This window comes from Mus pahari, chromosome 6 (assembly GCF_900095145.1).
Source record: "Mus pahari chromosome 6, PAHARI_EIJ_v1.1, whole genome shotgun sequence".
Lineage (NCBI taxonomy): Eukaryota > Metazoa > Chordata > Mammalia > Rodentia > Muridae > Mus > Mus pahari.
In genome coordinates, this window is record NC_034595.1 from 4,121,261 (window position 1) to 4,147,989 (window position 26,729).

General features: G+C 41.1%; 1 protein-coding gene across 2 annotated transcripts in view; it reads right to left on the reverse strand.

The window, feature by feature from the left end:
- Grin3a (glutamate ionotropic receptor NMDA type subunit 3A) overlaps positions 1-26,729 on the reverse strand; it is a 186,547-nt gene that overhangs the window by 24,414 nt on the left and 135,404 nt on the right. For both annotated transcript variants that reach the window (XM_021199991.2, XM_021199990.2), the window contains exon 6: positions 16,141-16,292. In XM_021199991.2, the coding sequence (XP_021055650.1) occupies positions 16,141-16,292 (152 nt within the window). The remainder of the gene's footprint in view (positions 1-16,140; positions 16,293-26,729) is intronic.

Below are 26,729 nucleotides of genomic sequence, written 5' to 3' on the forward strand. Positions count from 1 at the left end.
CTCCTTCTCCTCCTCCTCTCCTCCTCCGCCTCCTCCTCCTCTTCCTCCTCCTTCTTGTGCAAGATATGTTCAGTCCCGCTAGACACAAGGTAGACAAGTATCACAGCTATAGATGTGGGAACTTGAATGTCATCCAGGTGCCTTAGGGTGGGTTGACTTTCAGTGCTGGAACTGGAGTCCCAAATAAAGAAGCTGGCATGCTCCCTCTGAAACCTCCCGGGCCATTCTTCTGTTCTTCAGAGGCCCAACTACTGAAACACAGTAACAAATTCCAGAGGTAGGGCCCAGTGGGAGGTCTGTTCACTGGGGACAGGGTTCTTAAAATGGCGAGATCTCACTCTCTCTGTCCTATTTGTATCTCAGCATGAAGCAAACGGACACATACCCCATCTTAATGTGCCACCTTACCATAGATCCCAAAGCAACAGGGATACCCCATAATGGACTGAAAAAAAAAAACCCAAACTTCAAGTAAAGTTTTCCCTGTAACAAAATGATGGCCTTAGGTGTCTTGTTACAGCTGTGCAACGGTGACCAGTGGCAAGTGGACTTGCTGGAACCCAGTCTCACCCCCTCACAGCCCAGGCTTCCTGTAGGTACCTATTTCACATGGATATTGTCTTCTGATAAGGATACTAGTGTCTGGGGCCCTCCTCACTATATTGTAACTAAATATCAAGGTACGTCTCATACTGTGGACTTGTATCCTATGTGCAAACCAGACCATACTCGGAGGTACTGTGGTTAAGCCCTCAGGAATGCAACATCCCTTTGGAGGAAACAGTACACTCTGCAGCTCTAGGCCTGAATTCCAATTGTCTGGAAGGACAGAGGGAGGAGTAGTAGCGATGATACTACAGATGGGACTGCCCGGGCCTCCTTGACTGATAGCTCTATGTTTAGATGTTGCAGGGAGACATTTCTGTTAAGGGCTCCAAGGCTCCTCCAAAACATTGTTTCCTTGTATAATATATCCCTCAAATTCCGTTCACTCACACTGCTCACACCGGGAAGAAGTGTCCTTAGGACCCTAACAGGCTGACCCATCCTGCCACTAGTCCATGAGGATCACGCATGGCCAAGCCATTTTTTTCTTGCTATTTTGTAACACCTCACTTTAGCCACTAGGTGGCATTCGTTCCCCACCTCCTCGTTTTGCTTTCTTCAAGCTGGACTCTCCAGAACATGGAGGCCAGGGCTGTCTGTACAGAAAGTAGATGAGGGAGGAGTCCTTATACGAGATGCCACACAGGTTTCTGTGCATGGAAATCTGAAAAAAATGGGAGGAAGGCTGTCTCTCACAACAGCTCTAATCAGTTCGAGCACTGTTCAGACCTGCTAGTTGCACAGTAAATGACATTTCATAAATATTCATTAGTTGGAGGAATTTAGGAGAAAAGCAGGAACTACTAACAGTATGTGGTCTTGGGTGTAATTTATGCCTAATCCTCTCTGGAATGCAAAAGAGGAGACCCTTATTCCATAAGATCTGTTTATTTGCTCATTAGCGAGGTGAAGACCAAACTTGCTGGATTGCCATTCCTTGGATCAGAATCCAAACCACATGAACCAGAAAGCAGCAGAGGAGCAGCCCTGTCTTTCTGCGGTTGGTGGGGTGAGGGGAAGAAAACCCCGGAGGAAGGCTTTCCCCCAGAGCCCTGTAGGAAATAGTGGCTATTGTTTGTATATAAGTGCTATATGGTTTATATAACCTTCCTTCATGCTTTCTCGTGGAAACCTGGATGCAGAATTGCAAGGAAGGGAGAGGAACAACAGCACCATAGTGTGAAGGCTTATCCAGTCAGCTCACAGCCAGGTGAAGGTTCAGAATCAGGGGGTTCGCTCCCCACCATTAAAAGTCTTCCATTTCACTTGGAAGCAATTAGGTACTCAGCCCCAGAATTGTAAGAGGTTCGTGACCCATGCTTGTCTGTATTTGGAGGTGTGAGGGTGACTCCTAGATGAGACAACTGCAGCGCCTTCCGGAAAGTGCTCTGTGGTTTACCAAGCTGTAAACCACATAGTTTTCTATGCACATAGTTTTTATTTTCAATTTTAGCATCTATTTGTTGTTGCTTTGTGTTTATTATTTTATTTTATTTTATTTTTAAATTTGTAGATGGCCTCTTCCTGTGTAGCCTAGACTGGCTTCAAACACATGTTGCCTCTGACTCAGTTCCTGGTTCTTAGGATTATAGGCCCCTCCTACCACCATGCTTGGCTTGGCCATAGATCTTACTTAGGGAATGAAGACCATTGACTAGGCCACACATTTCCACAAACAGTTTCAGTAAATAGACTGCACATGTTGAAGCAAGCCCTATTATATCCCTGGCTTTGAGGGGGAAAGTCTGAGTTTTAAGTTTTAATTTAACTTATTTATTGGATTTACTTATTTATCTGTGTGGTTGTGCATGTGGAATGCACACATGCCAAAACATACACACGGAGGTCAGAGGACAGCCCATACGAGTCTCTTCTCTCCCTCTGCCATGCAGTCCAGAGATGGAACTTGGGTCATCAGGCTTGGCAGCTGTCAGGGACAAATGGCTGTCTGTGGTGCCAGTTAGCATATCAAAGTGCACGCTGGCCTCAGTGTTACAACTGCCTTTGGCTTTTCTCAGTCCTACTTACCCCTGCCCCCAAACTTCTCCAGCTCATTGGTGTCATTCCTTTGCCAGCTTCTCATTCTCATATAACTGTGCCATTTGGCCATGTACTCTCTTTTATCTTCCTATCTTAGACTCTTCTTTCTGCTTCTCTCTCTTCATCCTATCTATCTATCTATCTATCTATCTATCTATCTATCTATCTATCTATCTATCTATCTATCTATCAATCATCTATCTATCATCTATCTATTATGTATGTATGTATGTATGCATGTATCTATCTATCTATCTATCTATCTATCTATCTATCTATCTATCTATCTATCTATCTATCTGTGTATCTATGTATCTATGTATGTATGTATGCATGTATTTATGTATGCATGTATATATGTATGTATGTATGTATCTATGTCCTCTCATGGCCAGTACAGTCTGCTGGCCGTGTTTAATTTAATGCTCTCTGATCTGGACTCTTCCAGATGGCTCTGGCTATATTCTGTCTTTCCCTCAATGTACCTTGGAGCAGTATCATGTCCTCAGTTTATACATCTGGTGCTAAACACCCAGTTCATACAGCAGCAAGTGCTGTAACCCACTGAGCAATCATGATGGCTCCCAGACCTGACAGTTTATAGGTCGTCTGGCTTACATAAGCACACAGTGGTGAGCCGCAAGTCTACCCTGATGCAGCAGTCCCTTTTAGAGCTGAAATTCCTTGTTATTCCGCAGTGTGCTACGAATGAAACCTAGAACGATGGATGTTCCTGCCTTAAGGAGGTAATACGTAATCCACAAAGCAAGATATAGGAAAAGTCAAAGATGTGTAATTTGCTTGTGAGTTTAGCTGTGTCTATCTACCATATGAACTTGGGAAAGTGTACTCCTGCAATTCTAAGGGATACCTAATTGAGTGCCTTTGGGGGGGGTAGGTATACTTTCTGTATTTATTATTTCATACCTCCAATGTCTCACTTCTACCTTGCCTAGGTAGGATTTTTTTAAATTTTAATATTAATTTTAATTTTTTTTTATCTCTGGAGGTATCACCTCCCCTGAGAAGACAGCTTTGATTCTTGATCTTCTGTGACTTGTGACATTATTTTTGTCACTGTCCCACATGTTTTCCTCAGCCCCAGTGGCCATGCAGGATATGGAATTTGTTCATGCTCTCTCTCTCCCTCTCCTTCTCTCATCTCTGTACTCATTTCTGTTCAGTACTGGCTACACCCACAGAGCCTGGCACACAGGGGTTCAACAGGCGTGTGCTGATGGACGGACAGACTAGCGGATGTGTGAGTGAATGTCTGGGTTTGTTTCAGAAGCCGACCAGGTGAAGAAAGCAGCTGTTCTCCGACTGCTTTCTTCCTGCCCGGTTCAGCTTCACATTATGAAAGGACACGAGCATAGCTTTGTGCTTCTTTAGGAGCCCAGAAAGTGCTACCTGGCTAGGTTCCACCTGACCCTATACTTGGCTTAAATATTAAACCTAATTACTTAGGCTATTACAAAGGACGTACTTAGCTGGCAAGGTGGCTTCCTACATGCTCAGGTTTTCAATTTAAAGTAATCTGCAGTCATTAGCTCTCTCCCTCACTATAACTTTCAACAGGTTGACTAGCAGACAGATATTTTAAATTGAAGTGGGAAGGGGAGAGTTGAGAGAGGCAGAAGGGTGCTGAACTGTGACATCCCTGTCAAGAACAGAAGACACCGCTTTAAAATCCACCTCTCCCACCGTCTCAACCATTGCTTTTAAGTTGTTAATGTATTAAAGATTAGCTGACAGGGATGCCTCGAGATGTGACTTGTGGGATCTCCTTTGGCTTTCAGTGTAGAGCTGGCTGTGTTGGTTCCTTTCCTCGGTGCTGAGATCAAGCGCCTGGCGACAAGCAACTTAATGCATTTGCCTCACAGTTGCAGGGATGCAGTCCATTATGGTGGAGAAGGCCTGGTAGCAGTGGGCAGAGGCAGACGTTCCTGCTGTATGTTCCAGCCAGGAAAGAGAGGCAGTCAAAATGGGGCCAGAGCACAAAATCTCAAAGCCTTTTCCTAGTAGCTTGTTTCTTCCAGGGAAGCTCCACTTCTTCAGGGTTTTACAACTTTCTAAAATAGTACCACCACCTAGAGACCCAGTGAACAAATGCAAGAGCTCACAGGGGGACACTTTACATCCCAACCATAACATCCAACTAGCCCTTCTTTCTCTTTCCAAAAATGGACAGAAGGACAATGGATCTACCGTGGGGAAACTGGACCTTTGTTTTGTATTTTCTCAGTGAGCAAATACCAATATTTTAGTAGTTATTACCATAAACACATGCACAGTTTGTGGCTTTGGGAAGTTAGTCTGGCTCATGGGCTCATGGACAGAAAGGCTGGGGACTAGTATCTCCTCTGTGTTCCTACTTCTTCAGCCTTTAGCTGGTTAGGCCAAGGTACCTCTAACAATTCTCATTGGAAACTACTGCTTTTTTTTTTTTTTTGACACACTACATGGATCTCTTATTTAAGATAAGGAAACCAGTTCAGACAAGTTGCAAATGTCACATAATTGGCTCATGGCCGAATCCAGACAAATGTATAAGTACTGTTGATATTCAGCACCTTCCACATGTCATGACGTTCACATATACCATCTCTTACTTCTAAGATGGAAACACAATAACATCTGTATTTTCAGAGGGAAGCAACTCAGAGAGGTGAAGTAATTTGTGTTTGTGACATCTTAATGCACCTTTTTGTTTTTGTTTTTTTTTTTTTTTTTAATATTTTTGGTTGTGAGCCTAGTCTTTAATGGCTGAGCCATCTCTCTGAGCCAGTCAATGCACCTTTCTTGCTGTGGCTATTTCAATACCATGGTTATTTTTATTTTTGTAGATACCCATGGAGTGCTCCGAAGTGATAAGCTTCAGATAAACTTGAGGTTTTAAAATTGCTTCTTAAGAAAGGAAGACCAATGTGTGGATACTTCATTCCTCCCTAGAATAGGGAATAAAATACCCATGGAAGGAGTTGCAGAGACAAAGTTTGGAGCTAAGACGAAAGGATGGATCATCCAGAGACTGCCCCACCCAGGGGCCCATCCCATAATCAGACACCAAACGCAGACACTATTGCATATGCCAGTAATATTTTGCTGAAAGGACCCTGATATAGCTGTCTCCTGTGAGGCTATGCCAGTGCCTGGCAAATACAGAAGTGGATGCTCACAGCCAGCTATAGGATGGAACACAGGGCCTCCAATGGAGGAGCTAGAGAAAGTACCCAAGGAGCTGAAGTGGTCTGCAACCCTATAGGTGGAACAACAATACGAACTAACCAGCACCCCCAGAACTCGTGTCTCTAGCTGCATATGTAGCAGAAGATGGCCTAATCGGCCATCATTGGGAAGAGAGGCCCCTTGGCCTTGCAAACTTTATATTCCCCAGTACAGGGGAATGCCAGGGCCAAGAAGTGGGAGTGGGTGGGTAGGAGAGCAGGAGTGGGGAGAGGGTATAGGGGACTTTTGGAATAGCATTTGAAATGTAAATGAAGACAATATCTAATAAAAAAATTTAAAAAAAAAGAAAAAAAAAGAAATTTAACACTTCACTCCTGCATTTAAGACCCATCCCTTAGAGGACAGCATCTGAGGCTTGGGAAGGTCAAGGACGGGGAAGGGTGTAAGGTTGAAAGGCCAGGATAGGTCTAGTGGTCAGGAGGATGTGACCCGAGAGATGGAGGAAGCTCAGGAAGGGGCAGGCAGAGATTCCAGTTGAATACTTTGCTTGATAACAGGAAGTTAGAAGGGTAGGGAGGTGGAGTGGAGGAGCTAGAAGACATGATCAAAATACATTGTATGAAAACAATTTAAATAATAAAAGAAAACTAGTAGATGAAATTAAAATAGAAACCCTGAAAAGTTTAGCAACTTAACTTTTGTAATGTTTTATCATATATGTGTTTTCCCCAATCCCAGGGTAGAACTCCTTTCTCTACAATGTTGAGCCTCTTGCTTGCTAACTTCTGTTTCCTTTAGTCTCCAGTAGCAACCTTTGTATTCAGTCAGATGCCCTTGCAGCAACAAGATAAACATCAGCCTGAAGCTTGGAATAGGTGAAGTATATTTCCCAAGTACTTGGGGTTGCCTCCTCACAGTGATAGTAGAACCAAGATGATCTTCAGTGAACTTGACTTGTACTTCTCTCTCCTCGCTGACTAAGGATGGTTGGATCTCTTAGCCTGCAACTGGACCTGTCTGAAAGTCTGCCTCGCTGATGTTCAGATGGCCATGTATGCTTGCTTCACTGGCCTCGTTCCTTTCGTTTCTGCCACAAAGGGGTGTGCTAGGTGACCTTCTCTCTTCCAGATTCATTTACAGTTTTGTTTTTCCCATCCTGATTTGTGTCCTGGGAATTGACTTCCAGGGACCACATAGATGGATTCCTTGCCTTAAGACGGAGGTAGAAGATCTGAGAGTTGGGAGGCGAGGCAGGGAGACAGAGAAAAGGGCGTTTGTTCCCCAGCTCTCCTATGGTGAGGCTAGGGGGATGGTGAGCCCCCAAATAAGTGACCATCTCCTCCTTCTTAGTAGTACTGGGAGATTGATCCTAGGGACTTGGGCATTTTAGCATTTATCAAATTTATATCAAATGCCTCCAAGTAAATGGCCAATTTCTTAGAAAGCCCCATCTTCTTACTTGCTAGGTTCTGAGAATGGCTGCCCCCATTTTCTCTGTACAGCTGGCAGTGGTAATGGTGACCTACCTGTATCTAATCTTGGAATTGTGCTGACTTCTTTAAACAATGTGGTCTCAAACAATTTTCTTAAAACTCTTCTCTGTCTCTGAGGATGCTTTCTGCTCTCTGCCAAGACCACTATTTGCTCTTCCTTTCAGCCTCTTATAGTTAAAAGGTGCAATTATTCAAAACATTATTTAGAGGAGACTTGCAAAGATATGTCTCATCATCCATCTTAATAATGCCTTGGTGAATTTGGGAAGCTTGTTAAACTATAATCTGCTGCCTTCCTTCCCTGGTTCGTAAAAAGAAGTTTCATAGGACTGTTTCCCTGGAGTTCTTAAATTCACTCGGGGACTTAAAATATTGTATTGTTTTCTGCTGATTCAAAGGAAGATGAAGGCAGTTTATTTCCTGCCATATGTTCTCCGTAGAACTGATGGGCAATGAGTCCACTGTGGCAGAACACAGTTGGGCTGTGAGGACTGTCGGGACACATCAGAGGTCCATTTAAAATTGTTCTCTGAAAGTTGCATCCTGGGTGACTCTAGTGAGGAGATAAAATCTTGGATTTTTTTTTTTCCAAAATGAATTTATCTTCCAGAGAAATTATAGCTCAACAGTTCTGGGTTTCTGAAGAGACGGGAGGTGAATAGATCAAGGTTCCTACTCAAGGCCAAATGTGAATATTCAACTGCCAGAGATGGAGGACCAAAGGGTGTTTCACAGTTTCACACCAGGTAACCACATAAATCATTGTCCAAACGCAGACATCTTTCAGATCGAAAGAAGGCATCTAAGTACTTTGAGGAAGAGACACTGACTGAAACTGTACTTGGAACAATAGAGTGTGAGGTCAGGAATAAACTGAAGAATGTTTCCCTTCAAGGTCAAAAGCACTTTTAGAAAAGTGCAGTCAAGCGCATATCTACTCTGTGATGTTGTCCTGTGCCCCTGTCCCAGGATGCTGCAGGGAGAGGGCCCATGTTGGTTAAGCTGTTCTTCCATTATAACTCATTAGAACTGCTTGAGAGTTGAAGCTGAGCTGATGGATGAAGGGACTTCCCTATGACCTTGTTTCTCGGCACAAACACACTGTTGCAGTGCAGGGCATTCAGCACAAAGAGCAGGTACTAGAAGTGCTAGTAGCCAATTTTCTTCTACCAATTTTTTTTTTTCTGGGAGAACATTGCAAAACAGGACAAAAAGAGCAAAACCAAGAGGCTGAGAACCGTGTGTAGGTCAAGTGAACAGAAGGAAACTCAGCAAGCCCGGGGCCCTTACAGAGGAGATCCAGTGTAGCCAAAGAACAGAGGACTGCTTGTGTTTGGTAACATAGTATCTGTGGGTTGTGCAAAGATGCTCCTAGTGGTCTGTTAGGAACCAGAATATGCTAGTCTGTGCCCAAGGGTGGAATGCATTGCTATTTAAATGTTCACAGTGAATATTTTATAGAGTTGTTTGTAATTGCATAGACAAAGATATTTCATAGTGTAGACCATCCATTGGAACCACATCCAGTGGTTCTCAACCTTCCTAATGCTACAAACTTTAATGCAGTTCCTCATGTAGTACTAACCCCCAAACCATAAAATTGTTTTTGTTCCTACTTCATAACTAATTTTGCTACTGTTATAAATTGTAATGTAAATATCTGTGTTTTCCTATGGCCTTAGGTGACCCCCTGTGAAAGGGTCATTCAACACCCAGAGGGGTTACTACCCACAAGACAAGAACCACCGCTTTAGAAGGAATGATAAAGCTATGTATATTCATAATATTCTTAGACTCTAGAGTTGCCTTCTTTCTCTAAATACAGATGTTACCAGAATTATCTTTTACTTCTATGGCTGAAGTCCCAGTTAAGGGCATATCTTTCCCCCATTCTTTTCAACTTCCTTCTCCCTTCCAAATTTAGTCAACCTGGAAAGTGAGCCCACATTGTCTTAACACAACTTTTGAGCCCACATTGTCTTAACAAACACAACTTGATCTGAGAATAGTTTCTACTCTAACACTTCCAGCTGATGACACCAAAGATTTCTAAAGACCATTTCCGCAGGCTGGCTTGCTAAAACTCTTGATTAAAGGCTGCTGAGATGGCTCAGTAGGTAAAAAGTGCTGCTCTCACCATTGATAACCCGTGTTAAATTATTGGAACCCATATGGAACATAAGAGAACAGACCCTAGCAAGTCATTTTTTGACCTATGTCCATATACCCTGCTGTAGGACTGTAAAAGGTAGTCTTGTGCCCAGTTGACCCAAGGCTCGAAACCCCAGTGACCCTCAGGGGACAGTAGGCATTTCACCTGTTCCCAGGCACCAAGTTCCTGGCATGAAGCCTCACACCTCCATAGATTTGTGGCCATCAGTCCCATAAGGGCAATGCCCTAAGCCCCTTCACATGTAGAGGACATGACCTGTGGTCATGTAGACTCAAGACAGATCTCCATTTTAATGAGGTACCTAAAGGCCTAGAGGACTTAACCAATAAACTCTTCTTCCCAGACACTCTTCCCTGCAGAAGGTATTTAACCTCAGGCCCGCGCTGAGAAGTGGGGGACGGTTTTACTCTTCCACTCTCCTCCATGACAGTAAATGCCTTAAAACCATGGGCTGTCTCTTTTCTTTGGGATCTGCTGCAGAGAGCCGTGAAGGCCTTCAGCCATAGAGCTGTTGTCTAATCTCCTGTATAAGGCCTTTCTGTGCTCCCAGCCTTGGCTACCAACAAGCCCAAGTCAAGCCTAAATCTGCTGCCTACAAGCCAAGGACTCTTCCTGCGGGACCAGCCGGAGTTCTCCCCTCTTTTCCCTTTTGGTCTGGAGCTAGATCCAGCCTTCAGACCCCGACTCCATTCTCAGTTCTTCCATGGTATCCAGCAGCTCCTGGGTGTCTAATAGCCTGAGAACCAGACGGCCCCAGGCGACAGTGCAGGGTAATCATGGTCAAACTCCCGTGTCCTGCCTCCCAGGCAGTCAAGCTTTGTGGCAGAGCAGACATAGTACCCCATAACCCTACACCCTGCCATACATGGTGAGTGTGCATGTATGCAAACACACACACACACACACACACACACACACACACACCCTAAAGTAAAGAAACAATTACAGAAAAACTCCTTTGCTTGTATTTATGAATAACTTATTATTATTTCTGTTTAGTTTTTGAAGTCTATCTTTGTATATACTATTACTTTGATTTTGTTTAAAAAAATCTATATAGACCTGGAACACTTATGGTAAAAACTCATAATTATTATTATATCTGGCTATATTCTTAGTATTTTATTTTTAGATTTATTCATTTTTTTCCATATGGGCATTTGCCTGCATGCGTGTCTGTGCACCACATGCATGTATGATGCCTTAGGAGGTAAGAAGAGAGCATAAGTTTCCCTGGAATTAGAGTTGGATGGTTGTAAGACACTGTGTGGGTGCTGGGAACTGAACACAGGTTCTCTGGAAGAACAGCAAGTGCTCTTAACCACTGAGCACTCTCTCCAGCACCGCTTAGTATTTTAGAGGCTTGAATTGACTTCATTTTTTACCATAATCTATGAAGCACGCATTACTTTCAGTCAGTTTACAGAAGAAGAGGAGGCCCAGAGTGGTCAAGAACCATGCCCTGTATTTCACAGCTGGCAGAACTAGCACTCAAATCTAGGATGCCTCTAAAGATGAGGCTCTCAACTACTTATGCTATGCAGAATACTAGACATTCATACTGCAGGAGGACATTGACAGAAGTTGGGGTCACTGTAGCAGGGCCCTTACAGAAAAAAAACCTTGATGATGATAATGATGATGATGATGACGACAATGGATGTGAACATTTTGTAGTATAAATGGTAGAGCTGGGTGAGATGAGAGAAGTAACTTTTCAGAGTCTCCAGGGTATGGGTAGAGGAGTCTGTTGGTCGTCTGTTCTACATTCATTCAGCTGCCTCCACTGTCTCAAGGCAATCCCTTGTTCAGGTCTTCACCCTTCTCTATGTGCCAATGTGCTGTAAGGTAAGTTGTATCATTACTGGCCCCAGAGTTCTGATTGGCCAAATCCATTATGCTGTTCACATTATCTCACCAATGATTGGTTTAGATACAGGCACATACAGTTTTCATCAACAGACCATGAAGAAATTGCAGGTCTCTCCAAATGTTTTTCTGTGACTAGTAGGATGTTCCCTCTGATTAGAGGAAGAAGAACAGGATTTCTGTTATTTACCATGTACTGTACCAGGTTTCTTGCTAGATGCTTCCACAAATGATCTTTTATTCCCAGGAAAAAAATGACCCATTTTGTCAAGCCCCTTTTCAGGTAGAGAAACGCAGATTCAGCAGCAGTTAACTAGCTCTACTTGACAGAGTCAGCATCCAAACCCAGAAATACAGAGTTTCGGATACATCTTGCTTTCTGTGAGGTGTGTTCACAGCAGAATATATTTAGCAGATGATTTTGTGAGTATGTATTTGACTCAGTCTTTGAAACTGTGTTCAAGTGGAGCTAGGCTGTGAGTCTGCAGAGCCACATGTATCATGAGGCTTGGTTTGTCTGATGATCCTCTGAAATGGCAGTAGCTTGAATGTGAGTGTGTGACCAGGATGTGACATTTATTTGGTAATGCTGACTGGAGACTATGGCTGAGGGGTTCCTTTTGGTAATGCCTTACTATCAAATTGGAATCATTTGGATATTTTGATTTAAGTCTGCGACAGACATCAGAAACAGAACTCCAAGTGATTGTTATTTAGCTCAACTTAAGCAACTGACTTGCTTTCTTTCTTGGCTGTGTTAGCTGACTGATATAAGCCTTTAGGAAAAGCTACATTAATACTCACCAATAGGGTTAAAATGCCATCAGTTATCTGGAGGAGAGATAGATTTCCATGTAGAAAACACTGTTAACACTGGTATTTTGAAAAGCAGACTTATTAAAAAATTTAAAGTCAGATTTCCCTGTTCTGATTGTACAGCTTCCCAATGCTGCCACCTCTTGTTTCTCCCTCCCCCAGGCAAAGTCTTACTGTGTGTCTCAAACTGGTCTTGAGCTTGTAAGTCTCCTGCCTCAATGTTCCCAGCTCAGTGATTACAGCTATATACCCTCATGTCTGGCTTCAGCCATCTTCATTCATTTCTCATCATAGCTCCGAGGAAGATCCTATGTGAACTTAATCATTGAGGGATTGACTGTTTTAGCTTAGCCTCTAGTTGGAGTTATTCTTTTCAAATTGTTTCATCTACTTTATCCATCATTTACCTAACATCATACCTACCACTGACAAGCTCTTCTTTGTCTGATCTCATTTACCACCTGCCTGTATTAGTGCTTCAGGAAGGCTGTAAAAATGAACATGAGTTGGATGACTTAAAGCCACAGGAATGTATCCTCTTATAGTTTAGGAGTCATTCCACCAAATAAACAGAAAACACACACACACACACACACACACACACACACACACACACACACACACCCTGAAATGCAGGTGCCATTGGGATTGCCTCTGAGAAACAAACAAACAAATAAATAATCAATCAAACAGAAGAGTCAATAAGAGAATAAACTCACAGCTAGTATCTCTCATTTCAAATCCCAACAGAGACTGACCAATATAAATCAACCTGTTGGCTTGTGTCTGTATCCCCCAACCTTTGCCCTTCCAGAAGGTAGATCTCTTTCTCTGTGAGTCTGCACACTTGGCCTCCTTATAATGACACCAGTCATTGGGTTTAGAGCCCAGTGTGGCCTCATCTTAATTATTCTTTCGAAGACTCCTTTTGCAAACATGGTCAAAGCCTTAGGTTCTGAGTAAACATGACTTTGTGGGACATGTTCAACGCAGGGAGTATCAGCCCTGCTTTATTCTCTGACTTTGCCCATGCTTAGTCTCTAGATTCTTGAAAATGTTTTTTTTCCCCCATAGAGTACTTTCTCTTTTTTTCAATTTTTATTAGATATTTTCTTCATTTACATTTCAAATGCTATCCCGAAAGTCCCCTGTACCCTCCCCCCACCCTGCTCCCCTACCCACCCCCTCCCACTTCTTAGCCTTGGCATTCCCCTATATTGGGGCATATAAAGTTTGCAAGACCAAGGGGCCTCTCTTTCCAATGATGGCCGACTAGGCCATCTTCTGCTACATATGCAGCTAGAGACACGAGCTCTGGGGGTACTGGTTAGTTTATTTTGTTGTTCCACCTACAGGGTTGCATCCCCCTTCAGCTCCTTGGGTACTTTCTCTAGCTCCTCCATTGGGGGCCCTGTGTTCCATCCAATAGATGACTGTGTGCATCCACTTCTGTGTTTGCCAGGCACTGGCATAGCCTCACAAGAGACAGCTATATCAGGGTCCTTTCTAATCATGGTTTCTCCTTCCCTAACTCTTCCAAGATTCTCCCAACCTCCTCACCCACCCAACTCCATGCATTTTCTATCCCTCTCTTTAGCAAACAAATAGGTAAAAAAATCACCATCACCATCACTACCACCACTGATGGCTACAACAACAACAACAACAATAACAATAACAACAGCAGCAACAACAACAACAACAACAACAGCACAGAGGAAGCACACACTCATACATCCTAACAACATAAAACTGCAAACCATTATATACAAGCAAAAGAACAGTAAGATAAAAATGCCCAAACAAAGCCGTATGAGACAAACAGAGTTTACAAAAACGTCATAGAGTTCCTTCAATGTTTGCCATCCACTTCTGGTTATGGGACCCACCCTTAAGCATGGCTTATATACCAGGGGAGACTCAATTGGAGGGAAATAATTTTTTCTTTGCAAGCCATAGTCAATCGGAGATAGACTCTTGGTTAGGGATGGGGGCTTGGGTCCACACTCCTCTCAGCACTGGGACCCCGTCTGGCTTGAACCTGTGCAGGCCGTGTGCATGCTGCCACAGTCTCTGTGAGTTCCTATTGACTGTACTTCTTTTCAGGTACATTGTTTAGTTTTTCTGATTTATCTACTTGACTTCTTGAGTGTCTACTTTATTTGGAGGCACTGGAAATATAAGACAGGTTTTTCTTTTTTTTTCCCCTAGAGCTCTTATAGTTTAATATACATTAAGAAGAGATACATTAAAAATACTCTGATTAAAATTATGTTTAAAGCAGTAATGTTTATGTTATTACTGAGCGCTATTAAATAATATGAGCTATATGAGATCATAAAAGGAGGTTGATTTATATTGGTCAGCCTCTGTTGGGATTCTAAAAGAGAGATACTAGCTGTGAGTTTGTTCTCTTGCTGACTCTTCTGTTTATTTATTTTTTGTAGCATTGGGATCAAATCAAAGGCCTTGGACATGCTAGGCAGGTACTGTACCACTGAAGTATGTTTGCAGTTCCTTTGCTGGGACTTTGCAATATGAAGGCATTAGCTGAGCCAATGCCAGTGGAGAAGAACATTTGAGGGGGGGGAGGGAGAGTCAATCGCAAGTTTAGGGAATCCAAGGCAGGGGAGCCATGGATTTATCTTCATTCTAAGAGAAACACGGCACAGCTGGGATGAACCAGAAAGTGGCCCAAGAGGGGACTGAGAAGTGATCAAGGCCAGGTATCACAGAGCATGTCGCCATTTCAGATTTTGTCCCAGTGAACACGGCTGACAAACAGAAGAATGGGTTGCCATGTGGAAGGCAGCTAAAGGAAGGCAGGTGCAAAGCAGACCTCTTAGCAGGCATCTGCAGTAAGCCAGGTAAGGGTGACAGCTTGGAAAGAGCAGGGATGCTGGAGTTGACAATAGACGGCTATATCTGAGACCTAATTTGTAGAAGTTACGGCTTGTTGGTGAATGGAAAAGGTGGACAAGAGAGGTGTGAGGACCTGTGGCAGTTTGAATGTCTGGGTAGGTGCACAGGAGTACCACTACCACGACTGCAAAGCCCAGGAGGGAAGCAAGTGAAGAGGGAACACTGCATCTTAGACTTCTGACAAGTGAAATTTGAGATGCCTGCAGGATATTCAAGAGGAGATGTCAAACAGGCAAGCAGAGCTGCATCCTGTTGGGAATTCTTGCCAAATAGAGGCTATTTGAGCAATTATTGGCTTTAGATGTGTTTTCTTCTCCTTTTTAATGTCAGGATGGCCTTGTACTTGTTTATTTGGCTCTTCCCTTTAGAGTATTTGGGCTATGGCACTGGTTACAGTTTTCAGTCTCCTATTTTAATCATCCAAATTGTGCCGTATTTTGCAAACTCCTTTTTAATTACTCCATAACGACGCAATATTTCAACTGGAAAAAAATTGACTATTTGTGTGCCTTAGCCCAGGCACAAGTAACTGACTCAACAATAAAAGCAGTGCTGTCGTTTTCTGCTCTGAAAAGTTATTGTGCTTTAATCTGACAATTACTAGTCCAGGTGTGGCTAGATTTTAAACTGACAATGTTTTGAGTTAGTCTTTAAGGCACGATGTGAAATCCACAGCAGAACCATCAATTCACGGTTAAAACAAACACTATTTAGGTTAGTCCCAGAAATTCTTGCTATAATTTGGAAACATTTCTTACATACTTAACAGATTTCTCAGGATAGTTTATAAAACAGAAGTGGAACTTTAGATATATTTTTTTAATCATCAGAATAAAATCATATTTAAATCTAAAACTTGTACCACTGACCAGTACTATAGGAATCTAGTACTATTCAATCAAATCCAAGTGTCATGGAGTATCCTGGTACATTGTTGATCAGAAGGTAAAACTGAAGGTGTGTCCTTGTGGTTTCCAAGGGGGAGCTATACGAAGTACCAGCATCATCAGCATCAACATCATCTCTCCTTACCTCAGTGACAGCAAAGCTTCTCTTTCCACAGGGAACCACCTTGTACCACTTGTCATGAAGCACATCCATAAACCCGTGAGACTTGTACTGACTGATGAGCTCAGATATATTAGAGGTCAACGGAGAGTTGGGAGGGAGACCAATGCCGTAGCCTAGAAGAAAATGCAACTGCATATGAGCTTTTCATGCTGGTCTGAAAGGTGCCACCATTCTTCTATGATATTGCCTCTGGATATGTTAGCAAGGGCATGGTGAGTCTGTATTACATTTCCCCAAAAGGGCTCCAGAATGCCCTCGAGTCTGCCAGATCTCTGAGAAGATGCAATGAGTCTGCCCTTCTCCTCTGTATGGTTTGTTTTTTTTTTTAAATAAGCAATCTCTGAGTTTTTTCCAGGTCTGGGATTCCCTAGCCATCTTTCCCAGTAAAACTGCATGTGATGGTGAATTTTAATTGTCAGCTTGATTGAATTGAGCAGTTCCTAGTAGATTAGGAATGTATACCATTGGGTGTGTTTGTGAAGGCATTTCTCGAGAGGATTAATTGATGGAGAAGTGATTTACTTTGGCTCATGGTGTCAGAGTTTTCATTCCATATACATGGGGGAAGAAATATAAAAAGTTTATTTTGACAGCCAAGAGACAGAAGGGCATACAAGATTATCTAGGATTAACTTAAATAGTCCCCATATATACACCTCTCAAAAATAATCATATTATGAATTCATCAAGGGATTATCTATTGATTAGGTCAGACCCCTTAGGACCCAATCACTTCTCCAGAGCCCATAACTTGCAACCAAACCCTCAACATAAGAACTGATAGGGAACATTATAAATTCAAATACCACATGGACATATAATACACCATGAGAAATAAAAGAGCCACAAGGACTTAATAATAACTAACTTTAATTGTCAAAGAGGCGGTAATGTCAAATGTTGGAGAAGATATGGAAAATAAGAATGCATATTGATGTAAATACTTTGGAAAACAATTTGGTGACATTTTGCATAGTTGAACACTTAAAATCCAAGAACACTCACAAACAACTTCTCCACAAATACATCAAGAAATATGATAAATAAGGCTGTTCATAACCACAAAACTTGAAAAGAACTCAAATGATGTTTGAAAAAACCTTGAATACATAAATTGTGGAATAGTTACATGATCAGGATATTACATAACGAAGACATATGTGTTAGAAATAGAGTGATACATGTACAACTTTTAGCAATATGCTACTGGGGGAAGAGCCATTCCTCCAAACTTACAGAATGAATTTATTTTGTACATGTAAACACACTCATAATAAAACAATGCATGTTTTAAGAATACATATGGGGGGATGAAACTACATTTAGAAAAAAAATCAAGGATATGATAACTTCAGGATCCAAGATGGCAGTTATGCAAAGCACAAGGAAGCAGGAGAAGGGGTAGAGAAAGAGAACAAACATGGGTGTAATTGTCAGCATTTTATTAGTCAGTTTAGACTGTGTGTTCTTACACTGTACAGCTCCCTGGCTTTTGAGACTGTAAACACACTGCTAATCTCTTTGAGGAGCCATGTGAAAGAGACTAATTAAGTACATCTTGTTCTTAGTTATTAGATCTCACAGTCAAAACAAACAAAAAAAAAAAAAAAAAAGAAAGAAAGATTTTTCTATTTGCCCTCAAGATGATTGAGGGAGATAAATGAAAAAAAAATGCAGCTAGTTCCTTCACAAATAAAGACTAAAAGGCTGTCAAAGATTCAAAGATACTTAATGAGACAAATACTTGTTCCAATTATTTCACTTTAGGACTCAATTCCAAAGGTATTAGTTTTTATTCTTTTTCTTAGGGCAAATCCACAAAGCCCTTTTCAAAATACGAAGCTCATGACGTGGAGTAGAAAATACGCAGCACCAAGCAGGGTTTGGGTTTTAAAGAGTTGTGTGTTTGTTTTTATGATCATTTTGTTTGTTTCTTAAGAAGGCGCCATCAAGAAAAAGATGACAATGTCAAAAGCATAATTTGGACTTTCCGTTCCAGCAGCTATCATCAGGGCCCACTTTCTGACTGATAGTTTTGATTTGAAAGGAGAGACTGATGATAATAGAATTTTAATGGGTTTCTGATGTTTTCATTAAGTAGCCCTTGGTATGGTAGCAACTATGCTTTTTTTTAAATAGATGAATTTTCGTTTAAAGTGTGTGTGTGTGTGTGTGTGTGTGTGTGTGTGTGTGTATCATGAATGCCTGCATGTATGTAATTGCACCATGTGTATGCCTGGTATACCCAAGGAAGCCAGCAGAGGGCATCGGATCTCCTGGGTCAGCACTTTCCAGTGGTTGTCAAGCATCTGATGTGGGTAGGAACTAAGTACAGGTTCTCTGAAAGAGCAGCAGGTGCTCATGCGTAAGTTTTCTAAGGAAAGTTTTATTTTCTAATAATTCAGCTTTTGAATCACGGTTTCAGTATTTATTACCAGGATGCATGTAAAACAAGGCCCACATATAATAACGTTCATTAATCTATTGATTCTTATCCACTCATCCATCAGTCTGTTCATTCATCAAATGTTTTATTGAGTAAACAGGTATTGTGTAAAGTGGTCCAGGTATGTTAGTGGGGAGACATAGTAAACAGTTAACTGCATAAGCTAATTTCATTACAATCTAGACAGGCATTGGAAGCAAGAAGAAAAGTGGCATTAGGAACATAGGTGTGGTGGATTTGGAACTGTGTGATGGAAATAGGTTGACACATAAGGATAATTAGCTGGGGTTAACTTTGCTGAATATTAACACATTTTTTCCCCTCACGGAAGCAATAGCTTTCAACAACAACTTGTAACATTTATCAAGGACTTTCTATATTGCTCTCAAGCACTGATCCTTAGTAGTAGCATATTTCACCCCACAATGTAAATTATGCATGAAAAATTAATTTTGACTGTTTGTGACACCACAGTTCAGGAAAACCACTCTGGGATTCTAATAATAATAAAGCTTAGGGTATTCCAAGTTTCTCTGTGTGCCTCATGTATTCCCCACATATGGGTAGATGACAGAGTATATATTACCTAAAGAGACTTGAATCTTGAGTGATTAAACTGCCAAGATCACAGATAGCAAAACTAATGTTTGAAAGTAGGTCTGCTTGATTCTAAAAAGCAATGTTCATTCCACTATATCCAACGTAGTAAGTCAAGGGTCTAGTAGGTCTAATATTTGTAAGCACGTGGATGCTATCCTCCCCAAATCAGTAATTAGTTTATTAGGAAACTAGTCATGGAGTTGTAGTGGCTCAACAGTTAAGGGTACTTAATGCTCTTCCAGAGGACCTGAGTTTGTTTCTCAGTACTGACATTGGCAGGTTCACAATAGCTTATAATCTCAGCTCAAGGACATCCAATGCCCCCGCCTCTAGTCTCTGTGTGGGTCCCTCTATATACAACCAACACACATACAGACACACATACAACCAACACACATACAGACACACATACATAAACAAGTGAAAAAACCCAATCTTCAAAAGTAAGCTTTCATTAGTCAAAACCATTGTTCATGGGTAGATTTTCTTTACAAACTTAGCAATAAGTTCTGTAGAAAATCTAGGAGTAGGGCTACTAAACGCCAGATAAGCAACTAGGAAGGGCCCCACTAAAACTACAACACTTCTCATGACAATCTCCTGGAAGCTAATAACTTCAGCCCACACCAGCATAACACACAGCGGGATAATTTCCACTTATTTGGAAAACTTTGACTTTTGCACTTTATCTGCTCATAAATCTCACCAAATGTGCGTAATGTTGTGGGGTGTCTGTGTTATCTTAGATGCGGAGCCTATCTGTGGGCAGCTAAGATGAGACTCAGTGGCTGTTCAGCCTGGTGGGAAGTTACATGACTTTCCTTGGAAAAATGATAGGTGAGGCATACATTCAATGCAGGTAACGTAGAGCAACCGAATCACAGGGAGGAGAACACATTTGCTGGAGTTTAGAGGACAGAGAAATTGCTCCTGAATGAAACAACACAGAAACGTCTTAGATGGAGTTTTGATAGGGCCATTTTTGTTGTGTTTTAAGTACAGGAGACCAAAATGCATAAGAAAGTTTGAAAAATGTGAAATTACAATTTATGATTAAGCCTACGTATTCTAAAATATAATTTTGGCACTGTAACAAAAGCAGAAAGAGTCACCAAGTGAAGGCTATGTTGAAGCTACAAAGACATTTATAAAAAAAATGGCTGCCCAGGATATAATGAATATTAAATCATTCTACTCCATCATGCGTAGATTAATTGGCAATGAAAGCTAAAAATAAATTGACATCCTTTTAAATTTTTATTTTAATACATATATTGGTCATTGATGTCTCAATGATTTCTAGCATTAATAATAATTATTAACTAATTAAGACAAGGAAAGAATAGAAAAATATTATGTGTCTGTGAGAGGGGAATGTATTGCAGACATAAAAGTCCATTTTATTCAGACACATAAAATGGTAAATCTTGAAGGTTTCACTTCTATTCTTTTGTTTTATTAGTTGCTTTTCAAAGTTGATCGTGTTCATTGTCAAAGAGCTCATTTTTAAGTTGCTGACTCAACTTAGTCAGAGTTGCCTATATTATCATCAGAACTGCGACTTTGCGGTAATGACAGGCTGGACTGTTTGGTGGTTGATGAATGAGGCAAGATGGAATCCTTCAACCCTAAAGATGAAAGCACCAGGCACCCTGGAAATTGGATACAGCTTAATAGCCCAAGAGAACAATTTCCCAAATAGAATCCCGATCTTTTCTCCATGGATAAGTCAGCTTAACTCAGCTAGGATGAGTGGAAATATACTTTGACTAGCAAATGTATCGTTAGAAAGTTCATAGCTAAAAACCGCCTCACCAAAATGTGGATGGAAATAGATATTTTGAAAAGAAGAATTCAAAAATAGTGTTGTTTTTTTTTAAAGCTCCAGGAACAAAGAGTCATTCTATTTTGTGTCTGTCTTGGAATATCCTGTTTATTTACGCTGAGATAATGGTTCAGAGCATATTGTCATTGTCCCAATTTGAAAAAACGGGGTTCCCTTGCAAAGCACATCAAGTTGGGAAGAGAAGTGTCTTGGAGGAGCTGAGATTCATGAAGGATATCTTGGGAAGATTTTTGTCATGTATGGTTCTCAACTTGATATCCTAAATATTATTAACTTATCGAGGCAATCTTGTGTACTGGGTGTATTTCCACATGTGTTGCATGCACTATTTTACTTAACTTTGATAGCAACTTTATGCTAGGTGTTCATTTCATACTCTCATTATGCAGATGAGGAGCTGGAAGAACAGATTAAGATGTTTGCCAGTGAGTGACAGCAATTCTATTTTCATCCAAGGGCCCGACTCCAGAGTTAGTGCTCTAAGCACTGCATTAAATAATTATTGGAAAGCCAGTAAAAGAACAGCCCAGAAAGAGTCAAAGGCTTCTGCTGAAAGGTCGCAGATCATTATTGTGCAGTTGCATTACTCTTTTTCTCAGCTTGACCTTTATTGTTTGCTAACTCCAATGCATAAATTTGGGGCATGTGTTCATTTATCTTAACACGTCCCTTTTTATTCTCAAGAGCATAATACGTCTTTGTGCCTCTGATGCATGGTATTTAATTTGACCAGACACTTTCTGTACACCACCTGAACTGACAGTGTATTTAAAAAAATCATATTGTCATTTATTCTTTGAATATTTTCTATATGTATACAATATATCTTGATAACATCCCCCACTTCCTCTTTCCAAGATCCTTGGGCTTTCACAACACATCACATCTTCCAACTTCACAACCACCTCACTTTTCTTTTCTTAATAATTCAGAGTCTAAGGGAGGGGGGGCTGTCTCTGACTCTGTTGCCTGCCGTTGGGTCCACTTCCCCTACCTGGACTGCCTTGTCTGGCCTCAGTGGGGGGGGCTGTCTCTGACTCTGTTGCCTGCCGTTGGGTCCACTTCCCCGACCTGGACTGCCTTGTCTGGCCTCAGTGGGGGGGGGGCTGTCTCTGACTCTGTTGCCTGCCGTTGGGTCCACTTCCCTGACCTGGGCTGCCTTGTCTGGCCTCAGTGGGAAAGGACGTGCTTAGTGCTGCTGCGACTTGATGTGCCAGGGCAGGTTGTTACCCATGGGTGGGCTTCCCTGTTTTTGAGGAGAATAGGAGGGTATAATGGGAGAGGAACATTTGAGGGTGGGATTTAGAGGAGAGGAGGGAGGGGGCTGTGATTGGGATGTAAAGCAAATAAAAAAATCATTGAAAAAACTTCAAACGCAAGGAGGTGAATGTACCCTTTCTCTCATAGACCTTACTTTTATTTTAAAAGCTAAACAAGAGCGGAAAGCTGAGATTGGGTGGAATATTTAGTAATTATCTTGGCTTGTTTGGGCTACTGTAACAAATTTCAAGGACAGGGTAGCTTACAAGGAACAAAAGACACTTATTTCTCATAGTCTTTATTCTTGGAAATTCAAGAATGGGCAGATTCATTGTCTTGTGAAGATCTCCTTTCTGGTTCATAGATAGCTTCTAGCTGTGACTTCATATAGTAAGAATAATTCAAGAACTTTCATGGCCCATGATAGGGGTACTAATGCTATCTCTTTAGAATCCTCATGATAGATCTAATCACTATTGAATCAATTCCCTACTACCATTTCAGTAAAGGTTAGGTTTCATATGAATTTTGGGTGACTGCAACCTCTAGATTTAAGAGTCTATGCTCAGTATTATGTTGATCCAGTATATATTCAGAGTGATGGAATAAGTAGACTCTCTTTTCCTTCTAAGACATTATGTATACATGGGAAAGTATGTGCATTTGAGTTAGTGAATTAATAAGTGAACCAGGTACTTATCTGAATTTAAACTGATAAGTTACATAATGAGAAATACATCATTTATTACATAGTTAGTACATGCTAGCATTGTTCCAGATCCCATGGTTAGACACCTGTAATCTTATGTGCCAAATGGGTAATGTGCCAAAAATTTGCTTCGATGAATTTTTATATGAATGAAGTCTAGTCTGATAAGTCTCATGTGTTTTTTTTTTATAAATCCAAAAACTATATTTTATCAAAGGTTTTCATGGAAAAATGAAGGGAATGTATGGAAATTCTTGAGATGAACATTGAAAAAAATCTGCTTTCAAAAGCCAGGCACGGTACTGCCTATACTCCCAACACTGAATGTATAAAGGAGGATAAGCAAGAATTCAAAACCACCTCCTGTCTGTGTATATGGCCTGAGGTCAGCCTGCCCTATGTGAGACTCAAATATCAAGACAAAAACAAAAACAAAACACAAAACACAAAACAACACAAAACACCCCAAACAAACAAACAACCCCTCCCAAAAACCAACAACAACAACAACAACAACAACAACAACAAAAAACAACCAACCATCCAACACCTCAAACAAATAAATAACCTAAAAGCAAACAAACAAAAATGCCAAATCAAGAACAAGAAGTCAGCATTAAAAATCACCTGGTCTGTTTTTCTTTCTTGCCATGCTCGGGATCCCACTTGAGGCTCTATGCACAGTACACAGGCAGTTGTCATTGAACTATACTCGCAGCTCATTGCCTTTCTCCTGCTTTGTGTATAGCTTATAAATGGTTCCTCTTTGTAGTGTTTAAAAGTCTTGTGCTAGAGTTTGAATCTGAACCGTCCCTGGAGAGCTCGTGTGCTGAGGGTTTGGCCCTCAGAGCAGCCTTGATTTGAGGGTAGGGCACTTGGGAGTTGACTGGAGCATGAAGGCTCTGCCTCAATGAGTGGTTAGACTGTGTTCTCGTTTTGAAGAAGTAGGCGATTGTTTCTGTTCTTTTAAGGGTTCACTTTGTACCTGTGCTGCCCTTTCCTCTCTTGATTTCCCCATTATGGTCACCATGAAGTGAGAGGGCTTGCTCTACCATGTTCTCTTTGCTATATGTTCTGCCTTGGCTCAGGGCCAGGAGCAGCAAACCAAGCAACCCTGGACTGAACTCTTAGAACTGTGGACCCGAAAATCACTTCACGTAGTCAGTCACCATGATGGAGAGTCAACTGACAATATTTTGTGTTTAGAATGTGAACTTGTTTTGGGGAATCAACATTTATTAAATTTTCTCACCTGCATTCTGGTTTTGTTACATTTCCTGTATGACAGAATGCCAGACAAGAAAGCAACTCAGGGAATGAAGGGTTTATTTTGACTCACAGTTTAAGGGTACAGTCCAAAATGGTGGGCAGTCATGGGGGCAAGAACATAAAGAAGTCTAGAACTCCAGACCAGGAAATGGTGCTGCTCACATTCAGGGTGGGTCCTTCCTTCAATGATCCCAATCTAGGTACCCCCTCACAGAATGCCGAGAAGCTTATCTTCCAGGGGGATTCTAGGTCCTGTCCAGTGGATCATCATACTGACCATCAGACATTGCATTCATTCAGAGGGGTGACCAACAGTGATGACCAACATTAAAACAGTGATGATAAAGCCCTCTCTACTCAAGTCTTTGATTTCTTCTCGTTTGAGTGTGTCATTTTGTGTTTATCCTCTTTGAGAACAAAGAAGTATCTAGGATGATAGGAAGTACAAGATACTTGGTCTCAGGAGCACAGATGGAAGTGTAAACAGGAAACCAGTGGGGAGTTAATTGTGTAGCATCTGGCACTGAGGTCCAGCAGAGGCAAACAAGCCATCTTACCACCACTTTTTGACAAAATGGGGCTGCTCCCTGGAGACATAGGCAGAAGATAGGGACACTCATTCTTATTTCCTCCACAAATGATTTGTTGTTAGCAACTACTAATGGGAGAAGGAACTTCATTTACTCCACACATTGAAGACATCCATAAAATGAAACATCTCTCTGTATCCCCAGATGCTGCATAAAATGGAGTTTTCCATTGTTATATTAAAACAGCCTACTGAGCTTTCTCATGCCCCACATCCTCCCACAGAAAGATTATACACACACACACACACACACACACACACAAAAGTTTGTATATTTATACTCTATCTATCTATCTATCTATCTATCTATCTATCTATCTATCTATCTATCTATCATCTATCTATTTAACTTTATTCTAATCTTAACAGAAAATACTACTACCAACTATCTCTACCTGACATCCTGAGTTTCATCACTGTTATCTTGCTTGTAGAGGAAACCTGTAGCTCCTCTGAAAGTCTCAAAGAAATGACAGCAGATGCTTAATCCCTATTCATTAAGAAGCATGAAGACTGAAGAAAAAAAATCCCCTGGTATATTTAAGGCAGACAGAGACCAACTACAGTTGTGAGATTGAAACCAGAATAGTCTTATATCCTAGCTAACATAGGAGCATATACAACACACAACATGTACAGATTTCTGAAAGCAAAACATAAGAACTCCATGAGATGGTTTTAAACCAAACTATTTTGCGTCAAATGTATATGGCTGTCTTGAGCCCCAGCATGCGCTGTCAGGAAAGGGAAGCTGCAGGTTGGAGGTATGGAATTGGCTGGTTCAATCTTTGTAGTCCACATGTCAGCTGTAGTTCAGGATGAGAGAAAATACTGACAAAACAATGCATCTTTGGTCCTGAAGTTTGATTGATGGGTTGATCTAGTTAGAAGCAAAGCTTGTTGCCAGCAGGAAGAAAAGCAATCCTGGACCTCAAATAACATTTTTTTAAGGCCCCAAAGGGTATCAAATCTCAGAATTTGGTGTTTTTCATTTATTTCCAGATTGAAAGATAATATTCTTTGTAAAATACTAGGTTTGAATTTTAATTTCAATACCATCATCTAATTATATGGTTATAAATATATGATGTAAGTTCTTGGCTTTTTTTGTGTATAACTGAGTAGACTAGATTTCATGAACATTGGGACACTTCTCACAGAATTGCATTATCATGGCAAGTATAGATTTCTAGGAATAGGACTTTGCCACCTCCACAGGATTGCTTCAAGACCAAACTCACAGGAAAATCTGGATAGGTTTCATCAGATCAATGGAATAGAATTGAAGATCCAGAAATGAATCCCCACACATATGGTCACTTGATTTTTGACAAGGGAGCTGAAACCATCCAGTGGAAAAAAAGAGAGCATTTTCAACAAATGGTGCTGGCACNACTGGCTGTTAGCATGCAGAAGAATACAAATTGATCCATTCTTATCTCCTTGTACAAAGCTCAAGTCTAAGTGGATCAAAGACCTCCACATAAAACCAGAGACATTGAAATATATAGAGGAGAAGGTGGGGAAAAGCCTCGAAGATATGGGCACATGGAAAAAATTTCTAAACAGAACACCAATGGATTGTGTAGTAAAATCAAGAATTGACACATGGGACCTCATACTATTGCAAAGCTTCTGTAAGGCAAAAGACACTGCCAACAAGACAAAAAGGCCACCAACAGATTGGGAAAGGATTTTTACCAATCTTAAATCTGATAGAGGACTAATATCCAATATATACAAAGAGCACAGGAAGCTGGACTCCAGAAATTCAAATAACCCCATTAAAAAATGGGGTACAGAGCTAAACAAAGAATTCTCAACTAATGAA